This window comes from Camelus bactrianus, chromosome 2 (assembly GCF_048773025.1).
Source record: "Camelus bactrianus isolate YW-2024 breed Bactrian camel chromosome 2, ASM4877302v1, whole genome shotgun sequence".
Classification (NCBI taxonomy): Eukaryota; Metazoa; Chordata; class Mammalia; order Artiodactyla; family Camelidae; genus Camelus; species Camelus bactrianus.
Genome location: NC_133540.1, coordinates 61,261,207 through 61,286,189, shown reverse-complemented (window position 1 = coordinate 61,286,189; position 24,983 = coordinate 61,261,207). Strand labels below are relative to the sequence as shown.

General features: G+C 37.5%; 1 protein-coding gene and 1 pseudogene across 2 annotated transcripts in view; one reads left to right on the top strand and one right to left on the bottom strand.

Annotated features, from left to right (window-relative positions):
• LOC123616494 (uncharacterized) overlaps window positions 1–24,983 on the top strand; it is a 436,127-nt gene that overhangs the window by 205,948 nt on the left and 205,196 nt on the right. For both annotated transcript variants that reach the window (XM_074342758.1, XM_074342761.1), the window contains one exon: window positions 9,431–10,408. In XM_074342758.1, the coding sequence (XP_074198859.1) occupies window positions 9,431–9,831 (401 nt within the window). In that variant the 3' untranslated portion in view covers window positions 9,832–10,408. The remainder of the gene's footprint in view (window positions 1–9,430; window positions 10,409–24,983) is intronic.
• Window positions 10,016–11,496, bottom strand: LOC105067989 (tricarboxylate transport protein, mitochondrial pseudogene; annotated as a pseudogene).

Below are 24,983 nucleotides of genomic sequence, written 5' to 3'. Positions count from 1 at the left end.
TAATTTTTTCTAAAATCCTTGCATCCTTTACCTCCCTATGCGTTCAACATCTTCTCCTCTAACTTCTGTTGAGAGTATAAGGTGTCAATAACATGCTATTTAGGTGAAACTCCATTATCCTTTCCTTTATTGGGTTTGTCATTCCCTATTGTCTATCCATTCAAATAGCTATGCCTACAGGGCTTTGATCTTCTTTCAGTTTAGGCCACATTATTATTTTCCTTTTTTTCCTCAAGTTTTAAAAAAATTTCATTAATTTTTTTTGGGGGAAGAGGTAATTAGGGTTTAATTTATTTATTTTTTAATGGAGATACTGGGGATTAAACCCAGGACCTTGCACATGCTAAGCACACACTCTACCACTGAGCAATACCTCTCCCCCTACTTCCCTTTTTTACCTCCTGTCCTGTTATCAATAGATACGGACAGACTTGTTTGTAATATTACACCTGGTTTGTAAGATAACTCTTCCTTCCCAGAGTTTCTGACTTTCCGCTGGATTGCTGCTTTCTCATTTAAAAGCCAAGATTTTTATTAGTATAAGTTTTATTTGTCCAATCTAAAAATGCAAACTATAGAATTTTGCTACTATCTGGAGCTCCTGTACATTTAATGATTTCATTTAAATTATATCTCCCATCTGTACAAGAGGTTCCTTTTTTTCTACCAGAAAAGATAGACTTCTGTTCTTCTTAGTTTGCTCTTGAAACGCAGTATTTGTATTTTCATAGTCTTCAAGCTGTAATTTTGGTTTATTACTGTGATCATTTTCTTTATTGGAGTTGGTTGGAAATGACTGTCTCAAGGCAATTAGGGTAAAATTGAGAAGTAATCTCAGAAACAAGGTACATAAGGAAGAGGATTTGCTTTATGAAGAGAGGAAAAACACTGAAGACAACACATATTGTCTTATCTTATGGTTCATAAGTAATTGTTCAATATAAGTAATAATTTTCTAAAGCATATGGACTTATCCAATTATCAATTAATTGTAACCTGCCCTAAGGAGAAAAGTAAGCATATGTCACACTGTATCTTACTTTATTTTACTACCTCTTAATGAACCAACGCACACCCCAGTAAGTCCATTCTTATTTTTCTGACGGAACTGGGTTGAACACATAAATTCACTCATCCAGTCACTCTTTACAATGTAAAGACCTCTATCTCTCAGCTCTGGATTCTGCTGATCAGACTTGTTGGTGTATAACAAAACATCACTAACATAAATAAAAACTCTTGCTTACAATTCTGGCTTTCTTTGATCTTGGCTGGTCAAATGCTGTGGCAGCTGCTAAGAAGCAAATAAGAAAAAAAATCTAAATACAACCCCGACTTTTCCACTTAAGCTGTAGTACTATAATAAGAAAAAAATCCACAAGAGCCCCTCAAAAACCACAACCACTGCTGTGGACTGGATTATGTTTCCCTCAAATTCACAGGTTGAAGTCCTAACCCCTGAGGTGACTGTCTGGAACAGGGCTTTTGAAAGTAATTAAGCTCAAATGAGGTCTTAAAGGTGAGGTTCTAATCCAATAGGATTGGTGGTCTAAAAGAAGAGGAAGAGAGAGAGATATTTCTCTCTCTCCTTCACTGCACATGCATTGAAAAGAGGCTACGTGAAGACACAGGGAGAAGACTTGCAGACAGCTCTCACCAGAAACTGACTGTGCTGGACCTTGGTCTAGGAGGTCTAGCCTCCACAAGAGTGAGAAATAAATGTCTGTTGATTATGCTTCCCAGTCTGGTATTTTGTTATGGCGGCATGAGCAGACGAATACAACTAACCTTAGAAAGAACCACATGAAAGAGAGGACAGAGTTCTTCTAGGACTGGGGGGATGTAGTTTTAATGAAAACTTTTCTTAACATTTTCCAAGAGGCTCTTTCTTCTGTCCCTTCTCTCAAAATGTATACTTACCCAGTGAATAGAATGTTCATAAAATTTATTACCTAAATAAGCACAGTTTTTATAACTGTAAACTGGGACCATCCAGGGCAAACTGAGACATATTGTAACCCTCCTTATAGAAATGTCAGGATGTCACCCTACTATCAGATGTAAGGATGTCTCCCTGCCCATTCCCAGGACCAATGAAAGTGGATTATCCCATGTTAAGTGTCTAGTGATGGCTTTGGTTGGTGATATTGGGTCATTGTCCATTGGTTACTCCCAATCTTTGTTTTCTTGGAGATGTTCACATGTTCAGCTGTCACCCCATGTTTGCTGCCTCACAGAGCCAGTTTTCCTTTGATGTCAGATGAGTATGCACACAATTTTTGATTTATCCTAATCTCTAACTATAATGTAAGACAAGGTGTCTGAATTTTATTATAATTTCTTCAAAGATATCTGATATATTAGTTTAAAGATATAATAATTGGGTATTTTTTTTTCAGAGGCAGAGATCAGGCAACAAGCATGATATTCATTACACAAATACATACATAAATGGATTTTTTTATATAAAAAGTAATCTGTAGCCTTACTATTCCTACTTCTCTATTAATTCTAAGAAGCATGGGTAGAAGATGATAGAAAAACTCTTATTTATTGAGCTCACAGTCCTTAACAATATGCCTATAGCCGGACCGGGATCTCCATATTCCAGTCTTGAAAGATAAGACAGTTATATGGAGTTCTTTATGACAGAGTAATCAGAGTAGGGTTTTTTTAAAATAACAGTTTCCTCATTTTCTCTTAAATAATGGAAATTCTCTCACTTGATTGACACATGATTTGGGTATATTTTTATTATTAATATATTTGTCAGTTTTCTAGTTCTTCTACCTGAAGCAATTTATTTTTAAAATATGTTAGAGGATATTGAGTGGAAAATTCACTGTGTCCCAGAGTTGTGGTTAAGGCCTCAAATTATGGACAAGAGGCACTAAATATCCTACTTTGAAAGCCAGTAATGTAATAGAAGCCAGCCATACTCCCACAGGGCTTGTTAAGAGGTGAAAAGTGCATACCACCCGCTGCCAACAGTGACTTAAGGAGAGAACTGAGGAGGGAAAAGGGAATCATCAGCCTTGTGGGTGTACTAGTTGAGCGTAAGGCATACTGCTATAACTAACAAACCCCTACATTTCAGAATAAAATAAAATTTTATTTTTTGCTCATGTAATTGAACAACGTGGGTGTTCCTGGTTGGATGGTTTTCCTTCAAGCACTCTTTCCAGCTAGTAGCTTTGCCGTTTTTGGCACATGGCTTCCAACTTTGTCTGGGGGTTGGAGGGATGGTCATCTCCATTGCAGCCAGCGAGAAAGGGAGGACATGGAGGATTATCCATGGGAGCGTATTATGGGCTGTATTTGTTTGGTAGGGCTGCCATAACAAAATACCATGGCTTAAGTAACAGAAATCTATTTTTTCATAGTTCTGAACGTTGGAAGGCTAAGATTAAGGTGTCAGCAGGTTTGGTTTCTTTTCGAGCCTCTCTCTTTCACTTGCAGATAGCCGCCCTGTGTCCTCACATGGTCTTTGCGTGGGCACACCTCTGGTGTCAATTTCTATATGTTCAAATTTTCTTGTCTGATAAGGATGCCTGATTCAGCCCACCCTAATGGCCTCATTTTAATTTAATCATGTATCTCCAAATATAGTCACATTCTGAGGTACTGGGAGTTAGGGCTTCAAAATATGAATTGGAGGAGAATATAATTTGATAACATGGGTCAAGCACTGAAGTCATATACATGACTTCCACTCAATGGAATCCTTGGCTAGAACTCTGATTCAGACTATACCTAAATGCAAAGGGAACTAGGAAATACAGATTACCTGTGTAGGAAGAAGAAAAAGGAAAATAAATAGGTTTGATCAAGAAGAAGTCTCTTCCATAGTTTGGTCACCAAATATGCATTTCACACTTCTTACTCATCAAATTTACTTATCCTGCTTCTACAGATTCAATATGTATGATTCCCAGATGACAGACAGTCTTTTTCTGTAAGATCCACATATAGCTTCTGCTGGTCCAATGACCATGAACTAAAAAGACAAGTTATCTGCTCACCCGCTCCATACCTAATGTAAAATAGTGAAGCAGGGACGAAGTTAAGAGCAATAAACCGTCCAAGTGAGGAAGAAGGAGACATCGCAGCTGTGTCTGGTACACAGCAATAATGAACTCTGTAGAGCAGGCATTATAGGGGTCCTCTGCTCTAGCAGCTCTTGATTAGATCCTTATTCTGTCCTCTGGAAGACCCATTCCTGACCACTGCTTTGCAAGGCCCCTGGCTCTACTCCTTTTAAGGTCCCTTCTTGTCTGTTATCCTCCATGGCCACATCTCAAGTGCACTTTGGACATATACTCATGGGAGTTGTTCAGTTTGCAGTCCACTTTCTGTTCAGATTAAGTTTGGGCACCCATGGATTGGCTGAAGGCTCAAGAAGTCAAAGGCATGTATAATTTCTTTGGCAGTACAGTGCCCTCCATGTCTTAGGAAGATTTTGATCTACTTGCTTCTAATCGATTCCATGTGCCAGTGAGCATACCTGAAATTCTTTCCCAAATATATCTCTCAAACCTGGTTTATGCCTTTGCTGCTCCGCATCCAAGCTTCTCTCAGCTTGATGCTTGAGGGCAACTACCTTGAGGCCATATGAAACAATAGTTTGGGGTGGAAATGCACTGTCCTTAATTCAATTTCAAAGGCAGTGCCGAGTTCCTTGTTCAATTAAGTCTTCCTGGGCCTCTGTTACTCAAAGGCCTAATCAATTTCTTATTATCTGGAAGTTAGAAAGAGTTAGCTTTTCCAAATTTTTGAGAGCCTGGATTTCTGGGTTCTTTCTATACCTTTTCATTTCTGTTTACAGACTATGCAAATCTTTCCTCATCTCATTTCTTTCCTGTAATACCTTGCTAATGGTAAAAGCTGAGACTCGCACTCTTTTAAACCACCTGCCCTAGAATGCCTGGTTCAGGTGTCATTGTTTTACCATCCAAGAAGATTGTTTTGCCAGGTAGTTTGCCACTGCATAAAATATCTCCATCTTTCTAGCTCCAATATTATTTTTCTTACCACTTGCTGCCTGATTAGACAATGCCATTGTTTAAGGCAGTATTCTACCCTAGTACCAATTTTCATTTTTTAGTTATAATAGGTTAACTACCATAACAGACAAACAAAATTTCAGAGTTTTAAAAGAATAAAAGTTTGTTTCTGCTTACTTAACAGTAATGTGGATCCATTTTTGGGGGGAAAGGGGTGGAGGGTCTATGTGTTCATTTAGGGACTCAAACTGTCAGAGGCTCTGCTATTTCTGCTTTCTTCCTGGGCATTGATATCCAGCCTGAAGCCAGGGAAGAGACAGAGAAAATTATTTCTTAGGGATTTTAATGGTCTGACTAAAAGTAGTACATTTCACTTGCGTTCATTGCATAGAACTCTGTCTCATGATCACACAGAAATGCTAGCAAGTCTGGAAAATAAATATAGACTAGTTTTGTGCCTATTGAAAACAGATTTGGTAATCAGATAGTTGTCTGTGCCACTGCAGAGTGAAATATTTGTGGGCAAAAATCTTCCCTAACGTCCTTACTGAAACTAAGTGAAGGGGAACCCAAAAAGATAGCTCATGAAGGTTGGTGGTATCTTTAGTAAGGGGAAACTGCGTTCTCTTCCCTTAACGGGTGCCTTCAGACTTTCAGAACACTGTGGAGCATAGAACATGGTGAGCAAAGAACATGGTGAGAGAGTTCTAGGAAGAACTTTAGGGAGCCCAGGAGTCCTACTAAGTACCTCTACTCCCACTCTGGGAAGGAGAGGGTTTTAAGGGCCTGGGTAGTGAACAGAGACTGACATTTACTTTTATAGATATATTTTCATTTCTCGTAAGAAATACTGAGCAGTGAAATCAAAGGACAATACAATAGGTGTATGATTAACTCAGAAATGGCCATAGTGTTTTCCAAAATGGTTATATCATTAAATATGCTCACCAGTATCGCATGAGAATTCTATTCCTCCATGTTCTTGACAGCATTTGGTATTGTTAGTTTTTTAAAAAATTATAGTCATTCTAAAAGTGCATGGTTATATTCATTGTGATTTTAATTTTTATTTTCTTAATGACTAACGAGTTTGAGCATCCTTTTATGTTTGTTTACCATTTGTATATCATTTTTGGTGAAGTGTTCAAATGTTAGTCATTTCTTCATTATTGAGTTTTGGAATTCTTTATATATTCTATATATAAGCCTTTTGTTAAGTATATGATTTACAACTATTTTCCCCAAGTTTGTGGCCTGTATTTTTATTCTTTTAACAGTGTCTTTTGAAAATATACATTTTAAATTGTAATAAAATGCAATTTTTATGGATCATGCTTTTTGTTTTATAATTAAGAAAATCTTCACCTAATCCAAGATCACAAGTATTTTTTCCTGTGTTTTCTTCTAGATTTAGCTTTTTAACTTAAGTCTGTAAGCCATTTGAGTTAATTTTTGTACATGGCAGGAGGAATGGGCCAAAGTTCCTTTTTTTTTGCATGCAGATTTCCAATAGTTCCAATATAATCTGTTGAAAGAACACTATCCTTTCTTTGGACCTTTTGCAAATATCAGTTGTCTATGTATGTATATGACCATTGATCTATTTGTCTATATTCAAACCAATATCACATTTCTATAATTACTGTAGCTTAAATTCTGAGTTTACCCTTCTTTTTCAAAATTGTTTTTAGCTCTTCTAGATCCTTTGCATTGCCTTTTCAGCTTGTAACTTCCTACAAAAAAGTCTGTTGGGATTTTGGTTGGGATTTTGATTGGGATTGCGTTGACTCTACATATCAATTTAGAAAGAATTGACATTTTAACGTTACTGAGTCTTCAAATCCATGTACACAATGTATTTCGTATATTTTTGGACTTTCTTTAATATTCCACAGCAAATTTTATAGCTTTCAATCTACAGGTCTTTTACATCTTTTTCAAATCTATCCCTAAATATTTCATATTAATGATGTTATTATAGATGATTTTTAAAATTCTATGATAGTTTCTATTATATGAAAGTAAAATTGATTTTTGTGTATTGACTTTTTATCCTTGCTAAACTCACTTCCTATATCTAGTAGCTATTTACATATTCCATCAGATTTTCTACATAGACAGTTAATTCATCTATGAATAATGACAGTTTTAGATTTTACTTTCCAATCTAGATACTGTATATTTCTTTTTTCTGCTTAATATTGCAGTAGTCAAAAACTCCAATATGATGATGAATATGTGATGAGAGATGACATCCTTTCTTTGTTCTTTATCTTAGTGGGAAAACATCACTTTTACCATACATGTGATATTAGTTGAAGGATTTTCATAGGTGATCTTTATCAGGTTAAGAAAATGCCCTCTTATTTCTGGTCTGCTGAGGTGTTTTTCTTTTCAAATCAGGAATATATGTCAGATTTTGTCAAATTCTTTTTCTGCACTTATTTAGATGATCAAAAATGTTAAAATTTTTTAATCTTGTGTTACCTCTCCCATTCCTGAGAGTAGTAATTTGTGGCTTCTGTAATTTTTTTTTGCTAATCAGTCTGACTAGAAATTTATCAATTTTATTGATCTCAACATACCAGTATTTTGTTCCACTGATTTTTCTCTATAATTTTTTAATCTTAAGTTTTACATGTGAAAAATAACCGTAACTGGCAAACGTAATTTGAGCAAGATGTTGTGAAGGGACTGCTACTCAGCGGGAAAGCAAGATTTGACATTTGAGAGCAGTAATTGGAAAAAATAAAATAATTTCATAGAAAGACTCCTAAACTGGTTACATATGTTTAATATACTTACATATTAATACTATCATTCAAATATAATTTGGTTGCTAACATGCATTAATGTATTTTGAATGTCTGATAATGTAGTGCAGAATTTCCCAAAGGGGGTACCACTGAACATTACTTTCTGAATATTAATGTATATTAGGTGAGAGAAGGATTTAATCTTCAAATGATGGGAAATACTGGTTAAATTGAGTTGGATAACTTTCTGTCTTTGTGGGATTTCCCATATTTTAAAATATTACATTGTGTATCTTTAATCTCCATGAAAGGGATATAAAGTACAGTATTTCCCAAATTTATTTGATCTGGTACCCTTCTTTTCATGGAGCATCTAGCAGGACAAGAATTTAACAAAACACCTTTTGGGGAATGTTAGTAGCTTAAAAGAGCTTTAAAGTGAAACAAACCTATATTTAAATACTTACCCCAGAACCAATTTGATCTCCATCAAGTAACTTAAAGCCTGTGAGCCTCAGTTCATCTTCAAAAGGGGTTAGTAAGAGTTCCCTTTGGGGTGTTGGGATGATTAGAAATAATGACTATATATGCCTGGCACATGTAGATGATCAACTGTTGGTATCAATATTAGTAATAATAACTTAACCTTCAATAATCTACAGGATGCCAAAAGAGAAAAGAGGTGCTTCATTTCCATTGCTAGAGCTGACATAAGAGCATTTTGTACAACTTGGAATAAAGATTTTTGTATTCTTTAAAAAATTATAACTCACCTATCTTTATTCCCGGAAATGATATCCAATGAAGAATATAATATAATGCTGGGGCAGAAATGAAAGGAATTCAGAAAGACTACCATGAATTTTAGCATATCTGCCTATATGATCTTGAACAATTTAAACTCTCTTAAGCTTTGGTTTCCTCATCTTTAAACTGTAGCAATTGAACTGGAATTCTCATAATTGTTTACTTTTAAATACTGATACATATTTATTCTTGAAAGCTGTATTGCCTTAGATTCAATCTCTATTATAAGGTGTTTTTTTATTCTACACGAACAAACATCAGCTTAACTTCATCTTCACCACTTCAGCAATGCTTAATCCACCTCTACCCTCAAACTTTAGCCTTTACAATTGTAATGCAGTTACTGTAAAGACAACACTTTTGATTGTCTACCCACTGTTCACTTTTTCTCTTCTTCCTAATGAAACCTGATTTTGAAAAAAGACTATTTGAAATATAGATTTATATATACTCTCATGAGGTGTAAGCCTTGATGCAATTGCATGTATTGTGCCTTGAAATATTAGCAAATCATAATAGCAGTTTATATAATTTCTCAATAAGTAGACATATAAATAAAGAACTAAATAAGAAGAAAAACCTGTATTTGCTCAGGTATACAGCACTCCCATATGCAGCCATGTGCCCCCAAGAGAAGATGACCCCATCCCAGTTACAGTAGGGTAACCAGTTCCTCTAAAGGTAAGCTGATTATCCTTGCTAGTGATTGGTCCAGAAATGGAAATGTGACCCCATCCTAGCCAATGAACTGTGAAGTGAAAACAGTCGGTGCATTTTCTGGAAAATGACCTCAATCCTAAAGATCTCCATATTAGAGGACGGTATAGTTGTTTTTATTTTTTATTTTATTTTATTTTTCAACAGGATCCAGTTTATTCTGCCTTGGAAGGGTGGTCCTGAGAGTGGCTGGTGCCACCCTGTCCGCGGTGGAGGAAGGGCCCGAGGGCCAGTTAAGGCCAGTGGTGGGAGAAGCGAGGGGCACGCGGCCCCTGGAATGCAGTGAGGCGAGCCTGAGGCCCGGAGGCAGCTGTGGTGGGCCGGGGCGGGTGCCCCCGCTGCCAAGGGTGGAAGGCACCGGGCTGGGACCCGGCCATGGCTACAGGGCCGTGGACCAGGCCCCACGGGCACCCCGGGAAGCGGGCACAGGGTCACAGGACTCAAAACATGAAACACAGGCACACATGAGTAAGCACGTGGACAAGTGGGCACAGATTCACAGGCCAGAGGGACACCCCGCCTCAGCTGGACACATGGACACAATGTAGTGTCATACAGACCACAGGGGACTCATGGCACTGTGGGATACGTGAACTCACGGCCACAGAGTCAGACCCAGGCCGTGGAGTGAGGGATGGGGGAGGGGCCTTTTGGCACAACAGCACTGGAATTGTGAGAAGGGGTGGTGGGAGCCAGTCTGGAGGGGCTGGGGCAGCCCCTGGACTCCGGGGCTCAGTCTGTCTTCCACACCTTGTTGAGCAGCTTCACCACCTCCTCATAAATGACGAACATGATGGCCACATACAGGCAGACTCGGCCCAGGCGGGGGACAGTGCTCTTGTAGAAATGCCTTAAGCCCCTCGTTCCTCAGGATCTGCAGGCCGCAGTCCCATGTGTTTCGGTACTTGTGTGCCTCCAGGCCCTGCATTCGGGTCTTGATCACGTCCAGAGGCGTGTTCCCGAAGACACAGGCTGCGCCCGCGATTGCTCCAAACACACCGGTGATCAGCGGATTCATGGGCTTGTTGGAATCCTCCTTCGGTACCAGCTGCGCAGGGAAGTCAAGACGAAGAAGCGGATGGCCTGGTTGGACCCTTGCTTCAGCACGGTGGCCTTGAGGCCCTGGTACGTGCCCTTCAGCCCTTGCTCCCGCACGATCTCCCTGACCCCGTGAAAGAAGCCTCTGTATTTGGGGCTGGCGGAGGTCTGGTCATGGATGGACTTCACCTTTATGGTCTCCATGGGGCACACGACCACCACGCCCTCGGCCACGCCGGCGCCCAGACCGCACAGCAGTCCGCGCGTGCTGTCCAGCCGTCCCTGGGCGTCTCGCATGTGGCTGCTGAGGCCGCGGTACAGACCCAGGACGCTATGGTTGCGGACAGTCTGCAGTACGCAGTCCCCGATGCCCCGGTAGCGTGGCGGGTGCGAGCGCTAGTCCAGCTGCAGCTGCGTCTTCACGTACTCGGTGGGGAAGGTGATGCACATTTCGATGCAGCCCGCCAGGCCGCCTGCCTGGATCGCCTTCCCCCGGTGCGTGAGCTTGGCCTTCGCGGGCGCGGCAGCAGCCAGAGCGCGGGGCGCGGCAGGGGCGGGCGGCGCGGAACGGGGCGGGGGGCCCGGCGGCGGCGGCCTCGGGTCCGAGCTCCTGCGCTCGGTGGCGGAGGCCGGTATAGTTCTTTTCATTATCTGTTTTAAGTACTTGGTCCTGCTTCAGCCATCTAATAGATTGTGAATGAGCTCAAAGTAAGGACGGAAGAAAGGAGAGACTGCAAGAACCTGGGGTTTGGATGACGTTGTTGAAATGCTTAAGTAACTTGCCCTGAAACCTGAACTTTCTCTGAGTTTCTGTTAGGCGAGACAGTTAACTTTCTTGGTGTTTAAAATTGCTTTGGGTTTCTGTTACTTGTGGCCAAAAGCGCAGTAACTGTAAAATGTTTAGACTCATAACCTGGTAATTTCTAATTTTATCTTAATATTTCTTGTTTTCATTCTTATGCTAATAAAACTTATAAAAGCTGAGCATTTCATACTGTAAAATCCAAATTTGAAAGGGGAATATCCATGGTAAACAATTGTTGGGGTTAACCCCGTGGAGTGTTATCCTCAGTACCTCCAGTTAGGTGTGCTCCGTGATGCTGCAACACAGTAATATTTATGGTGACATGCAGCCAGGTGAGGGAGTACAATCTGTTTAATTAGTTCCTTATCAAAGAACCCTGGTATTTCATCAGAGAGGTTGTATTATTTGGTAAATTTTTATTTAAATCTCACTTTTGACATTAGTTTTAATATATTTTTTCTTCTAAAAATAAAATATTTTTTTTAGTGATAACTATGGGAGAATTAACTTTAAGATTTTGGCTAAAATGAATATTTCCATAAATATCTTTTTACCTCTAAGAAAAAGAGGCATTTGGTGTTTGAAACTGCTCTTAACTGCTTATAGAATTAGTGAACAACTCTTGTAAAATGAACAAGTTTTAGAATCCAAGGTTTAGGTCTGGCATTGATTAGCTATGAGGAAAGAGGTGAATCAAATAGACAATTACAATTAAACGAAATTTTATGGACAAATTATATTTCACAGAAAAAAAGTCTAAAATTTAATTTTAACAGTATTTAACATATATTGAATTAGTATTTAAATGTATCCTTATAAGACAAATTTTCCATGAATTCTGTTATGGAAGAGTTAGCTGCTGAGGTACCCACAGCCATGAAGCAGTGATTTCACTTACCTATGAAGGCAGCACTGCCACATTCCTCTAAGATGGAGTGTTTTATGCCACTAACTTGCTGCATGTGAAGCTGGATTCTTTAGGTGCTTAAATGATTCCCACTTAATACCTTTCTAAAAATTATTCTTTACTAAGTGTAAACTGTATAAATAGCCCTTTGCCAGTCATTGGCAGGAACTCACCCACTCTTTGGGCAAGGCTTCCTTTATCACAAAATATCTTTCACTGTCAGATGATGTTGAACGGCTGTCATGCCAAGGAAGAACATAATGCCTTGATAATAATTTTGGATCTGCCTGTTGTCATTCACTGAAATACTGTAAGCTAATCCACCAAGAAACATGCTTTGATTTTCATCCTCATCATTAGGATGGATGAGTCATATAGGAGGTCTGAGGTATTTTATGATTAAATCCAGGAAGGTTTGGAAGTATCGTGATTCCATATTTTCCATGATAGACATAGCCAGATTTCTTAAATTAAGAATTTTTGGACTTTTTAAAGACATGGATAGCTGGCCAAATGTGTCAGTGCTTATTCTGTTGGAATTTCAGGATTTAGTTGGCTGATTTTTTTCCCTCTTTTTCTTTTTCTCTTTCTACACTTAGAGGAGAAGAAACATTCCTCAGGTTCAGGGTTGAAATATCTAGTTGGAGGTCTAGATTTACTCTGTGACTGCTGTTGACAGGGAGTGTTTCCTAAGTTGAGGTCCCTTGTTTTCACCTAGGGACCTAGATTGAGATGTAGAATTTGGGATGAGCAACACCTTCTCTTGGAGTCCACTGTTGGCCTTCTTCCTTTTGGAGGAGCTTGAGTTTTTTATTTCAAAATCTCAATTGGGATATAATTTCCTGTTTGGACTTTTGACCAATCACTTTACAATGCCAAGAACATTTGCCTATGTCTAATTGACTTGCTTTGAGGGGTTGTGCCAGAAACCACATAGCATCTGAACTGTAATAAGCACATCTATATTATTTAGGAACACATTGTTCTGTGATACTTCATCTTTCTTTTTGTACACCCTTCTCCCCCACTCTCTCTTTGCTCCTTTGGCACTATCTCCCATCACCTTCCCAAGGTGGCAATTCATTCCAGTGTTGGCAGGCAATGGTGGAGCCTGAGAGCTACCCTGAGCCACATCTTTGAAAAAGAGGAATTACATCATCTCAGAATTCGGTGTGCTACATTTAACAGTTTCAACGGGGGACTGTTTTGCTAACTTTCCCAAAGTATATACTGGGTTTCATCTCTATGACTGATAATCATATTTGCAGGTTGTACATTCATTGTTTTTACTTACAACTGTGACTTTGCGAAGCCATACATATTTAGTCTGCAGGCTAATCTTTTGCTACTTGGTAATGTCCATCTTTAAAACATCTAATATTTGTATCTATTTCCTTGGCAGCATGCTATTAATGTTGCTAATATCAGTTATGATGTTGTATTCTTTCCTGGCTTCCAGTAGACTCTGAACTAGTAAGAAAAAATGATGTTTTGTTGTTGTTGTTGTTGTTGTTGTTGTTGTTGTTGTTGTTGTTGTTGTTCTTTGATTCCTAAACCCTAGCAAAGTAATTGGGACACAGAATAGGTGTTCAATAAAAGTTGTATGAATGAGTGTGAATGAATATAGATATGTGTCAAAAATGCGTGGCAGCCTCACTCAGGGGTGGCCTTGAGAAACAGTAGTGATAAAAAATTTTCCCAAAAGGCAGAGTGTTGGGAAGTGCACCTGGTTAGAATATATGGGAATTATAGGCAGAGACAAATGGCCTAGCAGGAGCTTGTAAGGAAAAAGATTGAAAGGTTGCAGGCAGGTGGTCTGGAAGAGAAGCCTGTGAATTAACATAGGAATGGGCACAAAGTGGAAAGTTCTTTCATTCAGTAGTTCATATTTACCAGAGAGTGTTCAGTACAGATGAGGAACTAAGCATCCAAGCGGACAATATGACCCAACCAGTTTTAATGTTAGCCAGCCTCTACCATTGTTTGCTCTGTGCTGGCAGGATGGGCCAGTGACAGAAATGTAGGTCACACATGGGCTCAGTGTCATGGATTCCCACTTCCCAAAGCTCTTCTAGCCACTGTCACTGCAGAATGTTTCTAATCTGACAGCAATGAGACAAGTACTGAGTTCCGAAATGGCATCAATTCTCAAGGAGATAAATTCTCTTCTTGTTGGCAAGCCAACTGTATTATTGGGCCCTCTCCACCCTGGAAGGCCAGTGGTTCATTCTCACAAGTATATACATATATTTCAGGTAGGGGTTTGGTTTTTCTGTCCACAGGGCCTTAGCCAGTACGACTCTCTGAAGATTTAAGTGTTTGGACCACTGGTGTAAGATCCCACATAGCATTGCATCAGAATAAGGGGCATATTTTCTATCAAAAATGGTGTGGGAATGGACTCATGACTATGAGAGCAACTGATCATATCACACATTGCACTACCTACAAGCTGATAGCCAGAGAGAGCATTAGAACTGTCTGCTGAAGACATAGCTGAAATGCCAGCTTTGGAGGTGATACTCTGTGTGGATGACACAGTATATGCATTGAATCAAAGATCTTTTATGGCATTATGCTCCTAGTAGGAAAGGGAAACAAGGGTTGGAAGAAGGGCTGGATCATTACTTCCAATAACCCACTGGGGAACTTTGTGATTCATATTCTTGCAACTATGGGCTCTGAGGGATTAAGAGGTCCTAGATTTCCAAAAGGGCACACTTTTAGAAGGTGACACAGTAAAGGTACCATTAAATTTCAAACTACACATTTTGGGCTCCTTGTCTCCTAGGACCATTATGCAGGAAGGTGTCAACATCTTGGTACGGGTCATGGACTCTAATTATGAGGAAGAGATGGACCTGCTACTATGCAATGAGACAGGGAGGAATATGTGTGGAGCCTAGGTGATCCACATGGCTGCCTCTTGATACTCCCTTTCCCAGATGTTACTGAAAATGGATAGATACTGCACCCCCAGCCTGAGGAATGCATGGTGACTAGGGAACCAGGGTGCTCGAGCATGAGGATTCGGGTTATGGCACCAGGTAAAGCACCAAGGCCAGAGAGGTGGAAGCTAAGTGTGAATGAAATCTAGACTGTATCATGGAGAGAGGTTATGAATATCAATTATGGATCTGAGACAGCTGTAGAAGCAAAGACCCACCAGACGCTCTCTTCTAAGTTTTCTCTCTGGAAGAGAGGACCACTAAAATCTTGAAGGAGCTGCCCCCTCTATGTATATGGAGGATTATATCTGAATGGTGGAGGTATGAGCTGTGGTAGAGAAGGGCCTGCACCACCTAGTTCTTCCTCTAAGTAAAGTGTTGTTGACAAATGTGGGGAGTGAGGTTAGCAGACAGCCTGCAGGTGCCAGTGCCCCAGGGACTGACTCAGCTGCATAGCATTATTTCACTCAAGGTCATTCCCTTCCTGGAGCAGCTTACATCCAATGACAGATTGACGTGAATTTATACGGCTTTTCCCATTTTAGCTTGATGAAGGATAGTGCTAATGGACAACAGTTGTTCCCTGACCCTCTATCCCAGAGTGATGGAGGCTTTGTTAGCCCTGCATCATAGTTCAACTTACCCTCTGCCCAATCTTAATTCTCCTCCATTTCTCTAGTAGAAATAGTAAACTTCCCTGGTACAAAATGGGGCTTAAAAGATGTAAAGAGACTTGATTGAGGAGAGTCTTGGTTTGTATTAAGGAATTTGGGCTTCATCTGAGGGTAATTGGCATCTGTTGGAGGGTTTTAAGCAGAAGCATGACATGATTAAATTTGCATTTTAAAAAGTCACTTTATCTGCAAAAGGGAGTATGTAAGAAAGGGAACATTTTTAATGTCCTGGAGGTAGGGTCAATGGAACTACATGCAGGGAGACCAGCTATGATGCTGCTGCAGACATTTAAGCAATAGATAAATTGACTTGGACTAATATTGTGACAATGGCCACAGACTTGTAATTTGTTTATTTATTTTTTTGGTTGGAGAGATGCCAGTGAAGGAGAGTCAAGGAAGACTCCTGGTACTTGGCTTGAGCAACCAGGAAGAGATTTGATAAGATTCTTCTGTAAAGAAGATACAATTGAATGTCTATACCTGTAACCAAGAAGACAATTTCTGGAAAGAAAGCCTTTATTACTAAGATGAATAACAGGGTTACAGTGTTTTGGCGTCAGAATTTTTGTTCTTCTGTGTTCCTGTTACTGACTTACCACTATTGAATTGTAACTTACATGACAAGATTTACAGTAAAAATAATCTTGCCCCAAAAGAAAGATCTGCTTCCCTTCCTAGAGCAGTTGAAAGATAGCAGAAATGACCATCATAAATGGCATCTGGGGCTCAGGTCATTTTCAGTCATTGCAGGGAGAAGTTTTTGTAGATGATCTTTTCCTTCCCATTTGCAGGGAAGGGAATAGGAGAGTCAGGAGATACCTTTTTCTGTAATCTTTCGTTTTCTCTCATCTCTTTCTTTGAAAAGAATTTAGAAAGACAAACAAATAAAAACCTGGTAGTTCAAGATCTAAGAGCCAAAAGCTTTGAAAAAGAATTCCCTGAAGGTTGTGAAGCTGTTGCAGTTTAGAGCATTATAGTCTGAGTGTTTTGGTCTTGAGACTCCAACAGACCTGGGCTTAGTAATGCTTCTGCTCTTCCAAACAAACTGGCCTTTGGGAAATACATAACCAGTTTTGCAAGGTGTAAAAAGAGTTCAGGAGATGAATAGTTTTGATTGGTAACACACAATGTGAATGTACTTAATGCCACTGTACACTTAAAAATAGTTAAAATGGTAAATTTATATTATTAAAATTTCACCATAATTAGAAATAATTTTAAAAAGATTTACATGTTTTCTTGATCCTACTCCAATTTTGTGTTGTCCATTTTTAAAAAAAAATGTATAAAGTAAACAAGAATATATTCTGAGAGATTCAAATAACGCATAACTGTTAATCAAAACAGAAAATTCCTCCTTGACTTAAACTCAGCTTCTGCCTTCCCCAGGGTCACAGGTGATGTGTATTAAGAGCAAAACAATTTGCAACAGATTAACCAGCCTTGGCGCCTCTTCTCTACGTCAATAGTCCTTGTGGCGCCTCTTGATGACGTCCTTAGTTTTTAATCCAAGCAGGCTGCGCGCGCAGCAGGAGGAGCTTGGAGAGAAGGGAGGCAGCCGCTGTGCCGGCGTCTGCATCAACCGGAGCTGCCGCGTGAAGAGGGTCCCAGCAAGAGTATGCAGAATGTGTAGGGTTTCCTTGTGCAGCAACTCCGATTTAGGAGACGGTTCACGCGCAGAAACCACCATTTTCCTTTTAAAAGCAGTTGCCACATTGTGGCTGAATCTGCACAGAGAGAGGCGGCCCGCCCGTTCAGCCCGCAGAACCCACCTGCGCCCTGGGGAGGATGCGTCGCTTGGAGTGTCGGCCAGCTGCTGCTAATATGACTTGACTACTCGAGGTACCTAATTTAAGTGAAATCATGTAGCGTCTGTATTTTTGTGACTGGTTTATTCCACTTAGCGTGTCCTCAGTCTGTACGTCATGTTTTCCAGGTTCATCCATGTTATAGCATGTCAGAACTTCCTTCCTTTTCAAGGCTTAATAATACTTCTTAGCCTGTGTGTGTGTGATCATATTTTATTTATGCAGTCTGTAAATCTTTTCAAAGTGATATTTCAATTGGCTATAATATGTAATAAAAATATGGATACGGGATGACATTATCATGAAGTTTAAAGAAGACTGAAAATGAGAAAAGAATTTAAGAAGAATTTGTAAAGTTACTGTTATTTCATTGATGGTAGACTAGTCTTTTCTAGAGTAGAAAAAAGTCCTCCCCTTTTTTAGTCAGTAGTAATATGAATCAAGAAAGAACTAGAAAACTAAATTCTTGCTCCTATAGATCAGAGAATGAATACTCTTAAGTAAGACCAGACAGGTATGGCATAATTTCACTATTTCTGAGTCTCATGTCAAACATTTCGTCACGTTTAAATTTCTTAGTGCCCTTCTATTTAAACTCCTGAAGGAACCAATTAAATGGACTTTTAGGATATTTTACAAGAGAGTAATTAGGAAGACAGGGCTTTAAACTTTGCCTAATTTACCCTGTATCCGGAGGCATAACTAAAACTTTATTACATAAAAGAATGGAGGAAATTGAAAACAGAGGATTGCAGGATGTTAACAAAACATCATTCCTGTACACACAATATTTATATTGCCAAATGCCGGTAGAAATTCCTTTTGCATTTTATTTTTGCCTAATTACTTGTGTCAGGATTTCTGAAACAATTAGAAGTCAAGAAGGAAAGAAAACTTTCCCAGTGTTCTTTGCTTTGTTAAATACTTGTAGGCTAGGTATCTATGGTCCACAAGTTTCCAAAAGATATGCTCCAGGTATTCTTCAAAAATAATTAAAATCTTTTGTTTTCTTTTTGTTTTAATATGAAGCATGCATAATAACTTACTTCCACCAACCAGGATAATATATAATTTCAGACAAGAACTGTAACAGCTTTACCGAGGTTACTGCCAGAGTTCGGGAAGACCCATGTCTTTATTCTCTGTGGCATATGCCACCTCTCTTTTTCCTTTGCCCTATTTACCTTCTTTTTCTGTTTTCTCATTCAGCCTTGTAATTATATATTTTTAGGCTGTGATCTTCATTGGCAATAGTAGAGTAATCTTTCACTTATTTCAACTTATCATTGTATCATTAATAATTGTAGCTTTTTCCACTCTCAGAGAGGGGCTCTGAGAACAGACAGAAAAAAGTGCTTGCAAAAGGAGAATGGCAGCATGGCAAAATGTGAGGAAAACAGTAAAGATATTGTATAGAAAATTTTATGACCAAAAGTTTTCTGGTTAAAAATCTTTTTTTCATAATTATTCTTTGTTATGTCTTTATTTTGGCTTAGAAAGGAATGACTGATAAGTGAAAAATATGGACACATATACAAAAAATGTATAAAAAATAGTGTTGCAATATGCATATCCATTATTATTTAAGGAAAATAACCCCAGTGGAACATGTTTCTCAAATTTCAATACTGAGCTGAAGAACAGAGATATTCAATAAATGTATGTTAAATGATTTGTAAGTTAGAGATGATCTCTTTATAATTATACTTAATAGCTCTATATGAACCAGTAAGATTAGCAATGTATAGAATGTGTTCTGAATCTTAAAAGTTCTCATCACAAGAAAAAGGAATTTGTCACTTACGTAATGACGGATGTTAACTAGACTTGTGATCATTTTTCAATATATACAAATACCAAATCATGCTGCACACCTGAAACTAACATGATGTTATCTGTCAATTGTACTTCAATTAGAAAAGTATGTTCTGAACTCTTCATGAACGAGTTTGAGGAGTTTTTCACATTTCCCTAAAGTACATCGGGATGTACACCACATTTTTTCACCAAATCTAGGGAATTGGCAGTTCTCCTTGGTTCCACCTTAGTCTCAGCATTGCAGCTGCCTCATGTCCATCAGTCACATTTCTTAAATCTATATTCCAAATTGTTCACAAGACAGCCTACTCCCCTCTGTCCTTACTCTTCCTTATTTTAGGTCCTAATTATCTCTTGGCTGAGTTACTATATCATCTTCTAAACTCAACTTTTTGCCTGTATTTTATCCTATTCTTAGCTTTCAAAGAGAAAATATGGCCATGCTATTGTACTGATAAAAGCCTTTCAAAGGCTCCCTGTTTTTCTGATTGCACAATCCTATTTATCAGAGTGATAAAAGATAACTTCCAAATGGAAAAATGAGGGGATACAGATTCAGTGTAAAATATTTCTAAATGGTTCACCATTCTCATCAGGTAATATTGCAAAGCAAACTAAATTCAGAACAAGATTAACCACTAATAATGGTGGTTACAAGTCCATGTTTAAAATAACCTTATTATTTTTAATTTATTTTGCTTGACTTCATATCAGATCATTTTTATAATGAATATATTTGACATTCAACATTGTGTAAATTTAAAGTGTACAGTGTGTTACTTCGATACATTTATATATTGTAATATGATTGCTGTTGTGGTGGTTATCTCATTACATAATTATACTACAACATTGTTGTCTACATTCATTATACTATGAATTAAGTCTCTATGACTTACTTACTACTCATTGCAAGTTTTTACCCTTTAACAACATCAGTCTTACATCCCCAATCCCCTAGTAACCACCAGTTTGCTCTCTATTTTTTATGAATTTGACTTTTTTAGATTGAACATCTAAGTGATGTTATATAGCACTTGTCTTTCTCTAACTTATCTCATTTAGCATAATATGCTCAAGGTCCATCCATGTTGTCACAGATGGCAGGATATCCTTCTTTCTCACACATGAATAATACTCCATTGTGTATATATACCACATCTTTTTGTATCCATTCATATATTAATGGCATTTAGGTTGTTTCCATCTCTTGGCTATTGTGAATAATATTTCAGTAAAAAATGAGAGTGCATATAGCTCTTCAAAATTCTGTTTTCATTTCCTCTGGGCATATACCCAGAAGTGTAATTGCTGGATCATATGGTAGGTGTATTTTTAAATTTTTGAGGAACCTCCATATTGTCTTCCACAGTGGTTTGAACAATTTACATTCCCACCAACAGTTATAAGGGTTCCCTTTTCACCACAGTCAGGCCAGTACCTGCTGTCTCTTCTTGATGCTAACCATTCCAACAGGTGTGAGGTGATACCTCATTGTGGTTTTGATTTGCATTCCCATAATGATTAGTGATGTTGAGCATCTTTTTATGTGCTTGTTGTCCATTTTGATATCCTCTTTAGAAAATATCTGTTTAGTTCTTTTGCTCACTTTTAATTGGATGTTTGTTTTTATTTGTTATTAACTTGTATAAGTTCTTTATATAGTTTAGATATTAACCCTTTATCTGATTTATAGTTCGCATAAATTTTCTACCATTCTGTAGGTTGTCTTTTCATTTTGTTAATTGTTTCTTTCACTATGTGAAGCTTTTGAGTTTGATGTACTCCCATTTGTTGATTCTTGCTTTTGTTGTTGGTGGTTTTGGCATCATGTCCAAAAAATCATTGGCAAGATCAATGTAAAGGAGATTCTTCCCTATATTTTCTTCTAGGAGTTTTGTGGCATCAGTTTTATGTCTAAGTATTTGATCCATTTCAAGTCGACAAGTGTGAGTAGTGTGAGATAGGGATTTATTTATTTATTGTTCTGCATGCATTTCTCCAGTTTCCCCAGCATTATTTGTTAGGAGACTATGCTTCCTCATTGAATGTTCTTGGCTTCCTTGTTGAATATTTGTTGGTTGTATATGTCTGGGTTTAATTGTGGGCTCTCTGTTCTGTTCCATTGGTTTATGTGTCTGTTTTTGTGCCAGTGCCATAAAATTCTTATTACTGTGGCTTTGTTGTATAGTTTGAAATCAGGAAGCATGGTACCTCCAGCTTTGTTCTTTTTTTCTCAGCATTGCTTTGGCTGTTTGAGGTCTTTTGTGGTTCCACATAAATCTGAGGATTCTTTCTTCTATTTCTGTGAAAAATTACTGATATTTTGATGAAAATTGTATTGGATCTGTAGATGGCTTTGAGCAGTATGGACATTTTAAGAATATTTGTTCTTCTGATCCATAAACATAAGATTTTAAAAATTTGTGTCTTGTTTTGATTTCTTTCAGCAAAGTTTTATAGCTTTAATTGTACAGATCTTTCACTTCCTTGGTTAAATTTAATTCTAAGTATTTTATTGTTTTATGAGACTGTTGTGAATGGAATAGTTTTACTTCTTTTTCAGATATTTCATTATTAGTATAAAAGAATGCAACTGATTTCTGTATGTTGCTTTTGTACCCTGCAACTTTACTAAAACTGTTGATTAATTCTAACAGGTTTTTTGTTGACTCTTTGGCATTTTCTATATATAAATTCATATCATCAGCAAAAAAGCAGTAGTTTTGTTTCTTCCTTTTAAATTTAGATGCCTTTTATTTCTTTGTCTTGTCTAATTGCTCTGGCTAGGGCTTGTATTGAGTAAGAGTGGTGAGAATGGGCATCCTTGTCTTGCTCTTGATCTTAGAGGAAAAGCTTTCAATTTTTCTCCATTGAGTATAATGTTAGCTATGGGTTTGTCAAATATGACTTCTATTTTTTGAGGTATGTTCCTTCTGTACCCAATCTGTTAAGGGTTTTTATCATGAAAGTGTATTGTATTTTATCAAATGCTTATTTTGTGTTTATTGTAATGTTCATGTGATTTTTAAATTTTATTGATGTGATACATTGCATTAATTGACTGTATGTTGAACCATCATTGCATTCAAGGGATGAATCCCACTGATCATGGTACATTATCCTTTTGCTGTGTTCTTGAATTCAGTTTGCTAATATTTCATTGAGAATTTTTACATCTATGTTCCTCCAAGATATTGATCTATAGCTTTTTCTTCTTGTGGTATACCCTTATCTGGTTTTGGTGTCAAGGTAATGCTAGCTTCATAGAATGAACTTGGAAGTATTCTTTCTCCCTTGATATTTTGGAAGTGTTTGAGGAGGATTGGTGCCAATTCTTTAAATGTTTGGTAGAATTCACCAGTGAAACTGTCTGATACTGGAGCTTTCCATGTTTTATTATTGATTCAATTTCTTTGCTTATTATTGGTCTGTTTAGATTTTCTGTTTCTTCCTTTCAGTCTTGTTAGGTTGTGTGTTTCTAGAAATGTATCCATTTCTTTTGGGTTATGTAATTGTTCATAGCAGTCTCTTATGAGCCTTTGTATTTATGAGTAGTATTAGTTGTAATGGTCCCTCTTCAATTTCTAATTTTATTTGAGTCTTCTCTCCTTTTTCTTACTTAATATAGGTAAAAGTTGTCAATTTTGTTTATCTTTTCAAAAAACCAGCTCTTAGTTTTTCAGATCATTTCTATTGTTTTTCTGGTTTCTTTCATTTATTTCCACTCTGCTCCTTATTATTTCCTTCCTTCTGCTCACTTTGGGCCTAATTTGATCTTCTTTGTCTAGGTCCTTAAGGTAAAGTTAAGTATTTTATTTGAGATCTTTCTAATTTCTTAATATATGCATTTATTGCTGTAAACTTTCTTCTCAAGACTGCTTTTTCTGCATCCTACAAGATTTGATATGTTGTATTTCTGTTTTCATTTGTTTTGAGATAATTTTTAATTTCACTTTTGATTTCTTCTTTGACAAGTTGGTTGTTTAGAAGTATGTTGTTCAGTTTCTATATACTTGTACATCATATCATTTTCCTGTTTTTGATTCCTAGTTTCATACCTTTGTAGTCATAAGAGATAGTTGCTATCATTTCAATCTTCTTAAATTTGTTCAGATTTATTTTGTGTCCTGTTATATGACCTATCCTGGAGAATGTTCCATTTGTACCTGAGCAGAATGTGTATTGTGCTACTGTTGGACGAAATGTTCTTTATATGTCTGCTAAATTCATTTGTTTTAAAGTATGGTTCAACTCCAATGTTAATTGTTGATTTTCTGTCTGGACAGTCTATCCTTTTGATAGTGGGGTACTCAAATCTCCTACTATAAGTATATTGTCTATTTCTTCCATAGGATCTGTTAGTATTTGCCTAATTTTTTTGGTACTCAGTGTTGGGAGCAAATATATTTATAATTGTTATATCTTCTTGATGTATTGACCCCTTTTTTAAATTATATAATAACCTTATTTGTCTCTTGCTACTATTTTTGGCTTGAAGTCTATTATGTCTGATAAAAGTATAGCTGTGCCCACTTTCTTTTGGTTTCTTCTTGCTTGGAATGTCATCTTCAGTCCTTCACTTAAGTCTGTATGTGTCTTTAGAGCTTAAGTGAGTCTCCTATGGGTAACATATAGCTGAGTCTTGTTTTTTATGCATCCAGCTACTCTGGGTTTTTTCCTTTTGTATTACAATTTTTTTTTCATTTTTCAGTTTTATTAGGTAAAATTGATACAATTTGACTGCACATATATGATATATTGAATGTAAATACACAGATACAATATACTGCACAAATTTTTAAAATTTACATATATGTATTGTTTATTGTTTCTAAGAAGTTTAGAGCTTTAGCTTTTTAAACTTACATAATTATGTTCTCACCAACAGTGTAGGAGGGTGCCTTTTTCTCCACACCCCTTCCAGCATTTATCATTTGTAGGCTTTTTAATGAGTGTTTTTTAAACACTGTATTTTGATTAGTGAGTTCAATCCATTTTTACATTTACGGTGGTTATTGATATGTAAGAACACACTATTGCCACTTTATCTTTTGTCTTCTGGTTATTTTGTATCTCCATTGTTTCTTTTTCTTACTCTTTCTGTCTACCTTTGTAAATTGGTGGTTTTCCATAGTAATTTGTGCACTCTTTTGTGTGTGTTTTGTGTCTCTGCTCTAGATTTTTGCTTTGTGGTTACCATAAGGTTTACATAAAACATCTCATAAATAATAAGAGTCTTTTTCTGCTTATAGCAGTATCTTTATTTGCTTATAAAGGTTCCATTCTTTTATTGCTCCCTTTCTGTTTTGATGTCACAAATTGTATCTTTTTAAACTTTGAATTTCTTTCAATTCTTACCAAATTGTAGTAACTAGTTATTTTTAATACTCTCTTCCTTTAACATTTATGCTATAATTGTTTACAGACTATTCTAAAATAGAGTTACAGTTTTCTAATTCTGACTGCCTATTTATCACCTTAGTCAGAGCTTTGTGTACTTTTGTCTTCATTTCAGCTTGAAGAGCTCCTGCATACATTTCTTAAAAGGCAGGTCTAGTGGTTGTGAACTCCTTTAGCTTCTGTTTGTCTGGGAAAGCCTTTATTTTCTCTTAGTACCTGAAGGGTAACGTTGTCAGATAGAGTATTCTTGGGTGGCAACTTTTATGTTTCGATAATTTGAATATGTCAGTCCACTC